The sequence below is a fragment of the Eimeria tenella genome, genomic scaffold (assembly GCF_000499545.2).
Source record: "Eimeria tenella Houghton genomic scaffold, Eth_scaff318, whole genome shotgun sequence".
In the NCBI taxonomy this organism is placed as follows: domain Eukaryota; phylum Apicomplexa; class Conoidasida; order Eucoccidiorida; family Eimeriidae; genus Eimeria; species Eimeria tenella.
The window spans coordinates 1-10349 of record NW_013544304.1 but is presented as its reverse complement, the minus strand read 5'-3'; the positions used below and the strand labels follow the sequence as shown (position 1 = coordinate 10349).

The window sequence follows — 10349 nt, the reverse complement described above, 5'->3', positions numbered from 1 at the left end:
TATCGGCAGCAGCAGCAGCAGCAGCATCTGCTGCTGCTGCTGCTGTTTCCGCTACTGCTGCTGCTGGGTCAGCTTCCGTTGCTGCTGGAAAAGCAGCAGAAGTTCCTCCATCTGCTGCTGCTACGGGGTCTCCTGCTGCCGCTGCAGGTGCTGCTGCTGCTGCTGCTGCTGCTGCCCGCCCGGGGCAGTGCTCCCTGCTGCGCTGCATTTTGGAATTTGCTGCTCGCAGCGGCTCATGAGGGCCCCACTCAGTCCGCCTGCAGAAAGGCCCAATTTGCTGCTGCTGCTGCTGCTGCTGCACAACATGAGTGCAGCAAGAACTGCAGTGGCTGCTGCTGCTGCTGCTGCTGCTGCTGCAGGCTCACGAGCCTAGCTGCTGCCTGAACGCCCTAACAAGGACACACAAGCCTATGGCTTTAGGATGTGCTCAATCGTCGCTTCTGCTGCTGCTGCTGCTGCTCCTACTGCTGCTGCTGCTGTTCCTGCTGCTGCTGCTGCCGTTGCTGTTGCTGCTGCTGCTGAGGTGCACCAGCTTGACCATGGCTGTAAGCCTGCTTCCTCAAGTCGCTGCTGGTCGACTTTGGCTGCTGTTGCCGTAGGAGCAGCTGCAGCAGCAGCAGCTGCCGTAGCAGCAGCAGCAGCAGCAGCAGCAGTTCCCACTGTTGCTGCCGCTGTCGCTGGTGCTGCAGCCGCAGCCGTTTCCGCCGCTGCTGCTGCAGTGGTCTCGCTCGCTTCTGATCCTGCTGTGGCTCGTCACTGCTGCTGTTGCTGCTGCTGCTGCTGCTGCTGCTGGGAGCGCAGCAGTGTCGCTCTGAGCTGCTGCTGCGCTGCTGCGCGGCGCCGTTTAGCAACAGCAGATTTGTTTAGGGAATGGAACAAAGACAAAGAAAATAAATAACTTTATAAATGCAAAAACGGAAAAAAATAAAGGAAAAGGCAGCAGCGGCAGCAGCAGCAGCTGCTGCTGCTCCTGCTGCTGCAGCTGACACGAGCGGCAGCAGCAGCAGCAGCAACACACAGCGGGCAGAAAAATAGAGTGAGCTGTACGTACACCACAGCCTCACTTCATAAATCTCCTTTAATCTCTTTTTAGAGGATTTTGCTTTAGGCTGCTGCTCCTCTCCAGCAGCAGCAGCAGCCGCAGCAGCAGCTGCAGCAGCAGCAGCCGACCCGGGGCTGCTGCTGCGTGTTCACTACAGCAGCAGCAACAGCAGCAGCTGCAGCAGAAGCAGCAGCAGCAAAATGAATTTAAGGAACGCGCCTGACGAAACACACAGGCAGCAGCAACTCAAGTGTACAGCCAGCTACCTCAGCAGCAGCAGCAATGCCGGTGTCTGCTGCTGCGCATTTCTTTTAACAAAAAAATGGATTAAATGAATTATTAATCCGTTAGTTAATTATTTTTGAGTTTAATTTTGCTGCTGCTGCTGTTCTGAGCACTAAGGGCAGCAGCAAAGGCGGGCGCGGCGTGTTTCTCGTGTGTCTACTGCTACATCTGCAGCAGCTGCTGCTGCTGCAGCTGCGGCCGCTGTTGCAGCAGCAGCAGCAACAATAATCCCTTACCCTTCAGTTCCCGCTGGTGGAGCGGCAGCTTATGCCGCAGCCTCAGCAGCAGCAGCAGCGGCAGCAGCAACCACAGAGCAACTCTACAGCAATGCGACAGTGGTTGCTGCTGCAGCAGGAGCAGCAAGAGCAGCAGCAATAGCTGCAAGAGAAGCAGCAGCAGCAGCAGGAAGAGGGGCTATGCCAGCGGCTGTCTTGCTGCCCCTGCTGCTGTGTTGCTGCTGCTGCGCAGCAGCCGCGTTGCTGCTGCTGCCCGCTGCTGCTGCCCGCCTTGATCTCCTTGTGCGCGCAGCAGCAAGAAGGCTGCTGCAGCTTCTGCAGCTGCTGCAGCAGCTACAGCAGCGGCTGCAGCAGCAGCTGCATCAGCTGCTGCAGCAGCTCCAGCAGCTGCTGCGTCAGCTGCATCAGCGGCCGCACCCGCTGCTGCAGCAGCTGCAGCAGCTGCAGCAGCAGGTGCAGCAGCAACAGCAGCAGGTGCAGCAGCAGCTGAAGAACTGCAGCAGCAAATTAAAAGAAGCTCCTTTGGGTCCAGTTTTTTATTTTGGAAGTATGATTTTCTGTTATCTCGAATTCATCAACGTGGGCAAGTCCCTTTCCTTTTATTTATTTTTATTTTCATTTATTTTTATTTATTTTTATTTTATATTATCTATTTTTGGTTACTTTTATTTATTTTTAATTTATTTCTTTTTATTCTTAATCTTATTTATATTTTCGTTTATTTCTTTGTTTTTATTTCTTTCCCCTTTCTTATTTTCGTTTATTTCCTTTTTATCTCTGCAATTCTTTTTAATGTTTTAAAATCTTTTAAAGTCTTTTTAAAATCTTCTTTAATTTCATTTTCCTGATTGTCCCTTTTATTCCTTTTTTGTTTTGTATTTTTATTTATTTTTTAATTTTTAAATTTCCTTTTAATATCTTTTTTGTTATTTAGTTTCCGCATTTTTATTTCCATTTTTTATTTCCTTTTGTCTTCCCATTTCTTTTAATTTTAAATCCTTTTTACTTTAGCTTCATTTTTAATTTTAATTTCTTATCTTTTTATTTTATTTTAATTTATTTTAATTTTTAATTTCGTTTTTTATTTTATTTATTTTCCTCTTATTTTCATTTCTTCGAAAACTCTAATGAGCACTTTACCAAATTAAATTGAATTAAATTAAATTAAGTAATTTAAATCTGATTGAATTAAATCAAAATTGAATTAAATAGCAATAAATGAATTAAATTAACAATATCAATTGATGTAAATTCAATCGAATTAAATCAATTAAATTAAATTAATTAAATCTAGTTGAATCAAATTAGACTGAAATTTAATTAAATCAAATTCATTAAATCTAATTAAATAAATTAAATCGAATTAAATCCAATTAAATCAAATTAAATCAAATTAAAACAAATAAACTGATTAATTTCATTAAATTATGTTGAATTATATTATATTAAATTAATTAAATAAAATAAAATAGAATTAACTAAAATAAAATAAATTAAAATGAATAAAATAAATAAATAAAATAATAAAAGATGAATTTCTGTTTTGCTGCAGCTTCTCCTTTGCTGCGGAGCAGTTTCTTGTGGGGCGCGTCTTTGTGAGTTTTTTTTATTTTTAAATTCGAAATTAATTTAAATTTAATTAATGTAATAATGAAATTAATTAATTAGTTAATTAATTGATTATTTAAATGAATAAATAAACAAATAAATAAATGAATAAATTTATTTTTGTTTTTTAATATCAGCCCCATCAGTCTTCTGGCCTTTTTCCTCTGCGTCGCCGCATTTCTCGTTTGCTGTTGCAGCGACCCAGGCAAGTAAATAAATTTAAATAAATAAATTAAAATAAATAAATAAATAAATAAAAATAATAAATACATAAATAAATAAATAAATAATAAATAAATAATAATTTGGGGTGGATGGGGAAAAAAAGCAGACGGAGATGCGCACTTTTAGCCGGTTGCTGCTGCTGCCGCTGCTGCTGCTGCTGCTGCTGCTAATTTGCTGCTGCTGCTGCTAATTTGCTGCTACTGCTAGTTTGCTGATGCTGCTAATTTGCTACTGCTGCTGATGCTAATTTGCTGCTGCTGATGCTGATTTGCTGCTACTGCTGCTGCTGCTGGTACTGATTTTGCTGCTGCTGATTTGCTGCTGCTGCTGGTTTTGCTGCTGCTGCTGCTGTTGCTGCTGCTGCTGCTGTGCTGTGTTTTCAGGTGTCGTGACACCTGAAAACGCCAAACAACTTTCTAGGGTTTACGAATTTGACAATTTAATTTATTTCCCCAACACCAAATGCGCCATTTGCAACATTATCAGGTACACTCTCAAACCCTAAGCCCTAAACCCTAAACCCTTAATTTATTTCCCCAACACCAAATTCGCCATTTGCAACATTACCAGGTACACTCTCAAACCCTAAACCCTAGACGCTAAACCCTAGACCCTGAGGGGTGAAATCTAAACCCTGAACTATAGAGGCTAAACCCTAAACCCTAGAAGCTAAACCCTAAACCCTAGAGGCTGGACTCTAAACCCTTAACCCTAAGCCCTTAAAGCTAAACCCTAAACCCTAGAAGTTGGCTTTTGTCTGTATGCTTTTTGGGTGATTATCTCGCTATGCTGCCTGTGTCTCCTTTGCTGCTGTTGTTGCTACCTTTGCTGCTGCTGCACCTGCTGCTGCTTCCTCTGCTGCTGTTGCCTTTGCTGCTGCTGCACCTGTTGCTGCTTCCTCTGCTGCTGTTGCCTTTGCTGCTGCTCCTCCTGCTGCTGCTACCTTTGCTGCTGCTCCTGCCTTTGCTGTCCCTGCTGCTACTGCCTTTTCTGCCGCTGCCTTTGCTGCTGCTGCTGCTGCTGCTGCTCAGGCCTGCTCGGAGCCGCCACTGCTGGCGCTGCAGCAAATGTGTACTTCGATTTGACCATCATTGTTTTTGGCTGAACTGCTGCATCGGAGGAAAGAATTATTTCTTTTTTATTTTCTTTTTGCTGCTGCAGCAGCTCTTCTCGGGGTACTTGCAGTTTCGGGTGTCTGTCCACTTCGCGCGGTGTCTGGGGTGTATGTACACCTCAGAAAACCCACTTTTCGAGTTTCGCGATTATTTCCATTTCTGCTCTTTTGATTTACTTTTAGACACTTTCGAAGTTTTAATTGCTTTTTATTTCAGTTCTTTTTCCATTTTATTTCTTTTTATTTCTTTTTGTTTCTTTTTATTTCTTTTTCTCTTTCCCCATTCGACCGCATGCATGCATGCCTCCAGTGTATGTACACTCCGCTCCAAAATTTGCCTTTTCGTCTTTTTGCAAATTCTCCTTAATCTCCCTTTTTAATTTTCCTACTTAATTATCTAATTATCATTTATTTATTATTTATTTATTGGTCTATTTATTTATTTATAATTATTATTTACTTTCTTTTTCCTTTCTATTTTTTCTGTCTTCGCTTTCTCACTGCCATTTTGCCCGTCGTTTACTTCTTTATTAATCTATTTAATTTGCTCGAATTGATTCAATTCAATTTAATTTAATTAATTAAATGAATTAATTCAACTTATTAAATTAGATCAAATTAACTAAACTAAATTAAATTAAATTAATTAAAATAATTAAATTAAATTAATTCTTTTAATTCTTTTTAGGTATGGAGTCTTTTTGGGATTTGTTTTTCTGCTCGGAGAGGCCAAAAAGGAGACAGACAAATTTTGGGACTTTTTGCCTTTTTGCAAAGTCAGTAGGAGAGGGAATTAATACATTTATTATCAATTAATTAATTAATCAATCAATCAATTAATTAATTAATTAATTAACCAATTAATTAATCAATTCATATATTCTTAATTGATTCATTTGTTATTGTTAATTAATTGATTAATTAATCAATTAATTCATTTATTAATAACTAATTGATTCATTTACTAATTAAGCGATTCATTTATTATTAATTAATGCATTTATTAAACGATTAGTACTTTCATTATTGATTAGTTAATCCATTTCTTATAAATTAATTTATTATAATAATTTATTAGTTAATGCATTTATTATTAATTATGTATCTATTATTAATTGGTTAATGCACTTATTATTAATTAATTAAATAATAAATATTAAATAAGCTGATGCATTTATTATTAGTTATGTATTTAGTATTGATTAAGTAAATAATGCTTTTGTTTTTAACTAATTAGATAATAAATAGTAAGTAAATTCATACATTTATTATTAACTAATCAAATAATATATTGTAAATAGAGAAGTGCATTTATTTTTATTAATTAAATAATAAATTCTAAATTAATTCATTTATTTTTAATTAATTAAATAATAAATAGCGAATAAATGGAATTAAAAAAGCAAAAGAACTTTAAATGGAAATGGATATATCTTGGTCCTTGCTTCTGCAAAATGGATTTTAAAAAATTAAAAATAAAAATAAAAATGAATAAAGATAAATTAACAAGTAAAGGAAAATAAATAGAAATAAATAGAAATAATAAAAATAAATAAAAATAAATAAAATGAAACTAAATATAAGTACCAGAACATATATAAATAAACAAAAACAAATGAAATAAAAATAAAAATAAAAATAAAATATTTTTGCGTTTTGTGTCGCAGCGTCTGGTGTCTGTACACCCGAAGCTGCTGCTGCTGTTCCTTTTGTCCTTTTTGTCTTTTCTTTTTTTGTCACTTTTTGCAATTAACCATTTTTCTCTTTTGCTGCACAACAGCACCACTTATGAAGTTCTTAAACGCAAAAGCATTGAAGAAAAAGCAGCAGCAGCAGCAGCAGCAACAGCAGCAGCTGCTGCTGCTGCTGCAGAGAGCAGCAGCAGCAAAGGCATGCATGCAACAAAGGACAACTTAAGTAAAGCAGCAGAAGATACGGCAGAAGCAGAAGATAAAGCAGCAGCGGAAGCTACGCCAGCAGCAGCAGCAGCAGAAGCTACGGCAGCAGCAGCAGCAGCAGCAGCAGCGGCAGCAGCAGCAGCAGCAGCAGCAGCAGCGACAAAGGAAGCCATACAACGCTCAAGGGCGCTTTACAACAAAGGTAAAGAGACAAATTTAAAATTTAAAAATAATTTTAAAAATAAAATAATTAAAACAAAATAAAAATAAAGAGATAAGAAGAGACTCGAACACATGCAGGGAAAGAGCAGCAGATAAACCTGTCTGCAGTGAGAGAGCAGCAGCAGCAGCAGCAGCAGCAGCCGCAGGAAGTGCCTCATTTAATTTTGGTGTATCTTTGGTTCAGTTGGAGTGAATATTTGCTGCTGCTGCGCAGCTGCCGCAACAAAGGCAACAGCAGCAGCAGCAGCAGCAACAGCAGCAGCTTTGCGTCTGCTGCTGCTTGCAGATGAGCAGCTCTCTGTCTCATTTGAATCTTTTGCTGCTGGCCAGCCTTTTAATTATTTAATTAAATTAAATGAAATAAATAAGTTAAATTAATTTTATACTTTAATATTTGATTTAATTTTAAAGTTAAATTAAAAATCAAATTAAAAATCAAATTAATTAAACTTTGTTTTTTGCCTCGCAGGTGCAGCAGCAAACTGCTACGAAGCATTTTGCTTCACCTCTTGGCTGAAGTGGAGCTGCAGCAAAATAAATAATTAAATTAAAACCTTTAAATAATAAATAAATAAATAATTAAATAAAAAGGAGACAATTAATAAAAGAAACGACAAAACGAAAGCAAACGAACAAATTAAATAGTTTTATTATCGGCGTTGTGCTGCTGCAGCAGCTGCTGCAGCAGCAGCTGCAGCAAGAGCTGCAGCAGCAGGTGCAGCAAGAGCTGCAGCAGTAGCTGCAGCAGCAGGTGCAGCAAGAGCTGCAGCAGTAGCTGCAGCAGCAGCTGCAGCAAGAGCTGCAGCAGTAGCTGCAGCAGCAGGTGCAGCAAGAGCTGCAGCAGTAGCTGCAGCAGCAGCTGCAGCAAGAGCTGCAGCAGTAGCTGCAGCAGTAGCTGCAGCAGCAGCTGCAGCAGTAGCTGCAGCAGCAGCTGCAGCAAGAGCTGCAGCAGTAGCTGCAGCAGCAGCTGCAGCAAGAGCTGCAGCAGTAGCTGCAGCAAGAGCTGCAGCAATAGCTGAAGCAGCAGCTGCAGCAGCAGCTGCAGCAAGAGCTGCAGCAGCAGCTGCAGCAGCAGCTGCAGCAGCAGCTGCAGCAACAGCTGCTGCAGCGGAGTCTTTTGCTGCAGCTGCTGCGGGACCCAATGAGACAGAGCCAACGAAGAGTCTCTTCTGTCTTTTGGATTTATATTTAAAATAAATAAATAATAAATAAATAAAATAAATAAGTAAAATAAACAAATGAATAAAATAAATAATTAAAAAGAAAACAAAAGACTAAAGACACTTATTTAGCTGCCAAGTGTCTCTCTCCTTTCTTGCTGCAGCGCAGCTTCCAACCGCTGCAGCAGCAGCACGAGGTGCTGCCGCTGCTGCGCCAGCTGCTGCTGCACCAGCTGCTGCAGCTGCAGCTGCTGCTGCTGCTCCCTGCTGCTTGCTGCGTGGATCTGCGAAATAGTTATTGGAGACACCATCGGCAGTTCTCCCTGCTGCTGCTGCTGTTGCTCGTGCTGCTGCTGCTGCTGCTGCTGCAGTCTCAGGTGCATCGGCACCTGCAACCCAGAGGAGGCGATAAGGCCAAACCTAACTGCTGCTGCTGCTGCTGTTGCTGCTGCTGCTGCTGCCGTTGCTGCTGCTGTTGCTGCTGCTGCTGTGGGACTGTTGGGTGGCGCATTTGGCATCCGCAGCAGCGGCTGCTCATTTGCTCCACTGAAGCGTCTCCGTGTGTCTCTTCGCTGCAGCAGCAGCAGCAGCAACTGCTGCTGCTGCTGCTGCTGGTTTCTTGCTGCTTCTTTAGGGTTTTGGTTCTCCTTCTCATCATGCAGAATATCTGCTGCTTCTTCTGCTTCGTCTGTGGGTGTCGCCTCGGGGCTGCTGCCGCCTCCTGCTGCACCTCCTGCTGCTGCTGCTGCTGCTGCTGCTGCTGCTGTGGATTCGGCTTCAAAGCGGGCGCTGGTGCTGCTGCTGCTGTGGGGGAACGGCAGCAGCAATTGGGCACTCAATTGCTGCAGTAGATAAGAAGAAGCAACTGGTGCAGCAGATGCTGCAGCAGCTGCTGCTGCTGTTGCAGCAGGACTTGGGGCCGGGAAGGCGCCGGAGTCTGCTGCTCCTGCTGTGACTGCAGCAACTGTTGTCGCTGCAGCAACTGTTGTCGCTGCTGCTGCTGCTGTTGCTGTTGCTGCTGCTTCTTGAGCTGCTGTTGCTGCCGCTGCTGCTTCCTGGGTTGCCGTTGCTGCTCCTTCTCCAACTGCTGATTCTGCAGCTGTTGCTGCTGCATCTTCTGCTACAGTAGCTTCCGGTGCTGCTGCTGTTGGCCCTGCAGCAACTTCTGCTGCAGCAGCTGCAACAGCTGCAGCAGCAGCAGCAGCAGCAGCAGCAGCATATCTTCCGTTCTTACTGGCGGAGTCTCTCTCTATGTCTCTTTTTCTTTTCCTTTCTCTTAAAAGAGACATTGGCTCCTCAGAAGTCATTGTAGCCAAGCTGCTGCAGCTGTTGCTGCTGCTGCTGCTGCTCGTGCTGCGCCGCGCCGTGCTGCTGTCTTTGCGCTGCTGCTGCAGTGACCTTTTTGCAGCAGCGAGGGACCTTGGGGGCACAGCAGCAGCAGCAACAGCAACAATGCCCAGATTACGCGAAAAGCTTGTTCTGAGAGTGCTGCAGCTCACTGCAGCTGCAGCTGCAGCAGCAGCAGCAGCAGGAAAAGAGAGGCCCTGTGGCTTGGCTAGCTGTCGGCAGCAGCAGCAGCAGCAAAGCCTACGAGAGCAGCAGAAGCAGATAAGGCCAAGAGAAGTAAATAAGTAAGCAACTAAACAAATAAATAAATAAACAAATAAATAGACAAATGAATAAAGGGAATAATCAGGAAGGAAAGGGACGAGCAGGAGACATCGGCTGTCAGCAGTCGCGAGCCTTCCTGCTGCTGCTGCTGCTGCTGCTGCAGATTGAACAGCGTTTATAAATGAACTGTTTGCCATTAAGAGTTCTAAATTTACAACTTAATTAAATTAGAATTAATAAAAACCCTTTTATTTGCTTTTTTGTCTTTATTTCTTTCGCTTTTGCTGCTTCGCTCGCGCTGCTGATGCGCAGACACTCGAGGCGCTCAGGTGTACGTACACCCGAGCGGTCGCTCCATTTCTGGGGCCTCTTTGAATTGAAATCATTTTTGAAATAAACCCTTTAGCTCAATTCAAAACTGCAACAGCAGCAGCAACAGCAGCAGCAGCAGCAACAGCAGCAGCAACAGCAGCAGCAACACCAGCAGCAGCAGCAGCAGCAGGACCACAGGGGGCAGCAGCAGCAAGGAACCACTGAGACAAATGGCTTGCTGGGGAAACAAAGCCAAAATCAATTTGCTGCTGGTGGCGTATAGCTCTTACAATTTAGGGTTTAGGGTTTAGCGTTTGTTTAGGGTTTAGGGTTTAGGGTTTAGGGTTTAGGGGTCACTTGAGCCAGCCGCACTCGCGCGACGCAGCGGGGAGAGAGGAGCAGCAAAAGAGAAAAAGAAACAATAAAAGTAAACAAATAGAAATAAATAAATAAACAAACAAATAAATAAAAAAATAAATAAAAATAAATAAACAAATAAATAAAAATAAATAAATAAACCTCAAAATGCAAAAGTAAATTAATAATCGTTGCTCAGCCAGCCGTGGCGCAGCCGCTTCGCTGTAAACCCTAAACCCTAAACCCTAAGCCCTAAACCCTAATTAATTAGGGTTTATG

General features: G+C 42.3%; 2 protein-coding genes across 2 annotated transcripts; one reads left to right on the top strand and one right to left on the bottom strand.

Annotated features, from left to right (window-relative positions):
• Positions 1 to 1444: 1444 nt before the first annotated feature.
• On the top strand, positions 1445 to 7827 carry ETH_00026245 (uncharacterized protein; the record flags this gene model as incomplete). Its single annotated transcript, XM_013379452.1, has 5 exons — positions 1445 to 2146; positions 3780 to 3882; positions 5199 to 5286; positions 6178 to 6610; positions 7304 to 7827. Coding segments are annotated over 5 exons (1850 nt in total), but the record flags the coding sequence as incomplete, so codon positions are not given.
• A 91-nt stretch (positions 7828 to 7918) lies between these two features.
• Positions 7919 to 9097, bottom strand: ETH_00026240 (uncharacterized protein; the record flags this gene model as incomplete). The annotated part of the gene is made up of 1 exon (XM_013379451.1): positions 7919 to 9097. One exon carries the CDS (start codon positions 9095 to 9097, stop codon positions 7919 to 7921), a length of 1179 nt encoding a protein of 392 aa, XP_013234905.1.
• Between the last annotated feature and the right edge of the window lie 1252 nt (positions 9098 to 10349).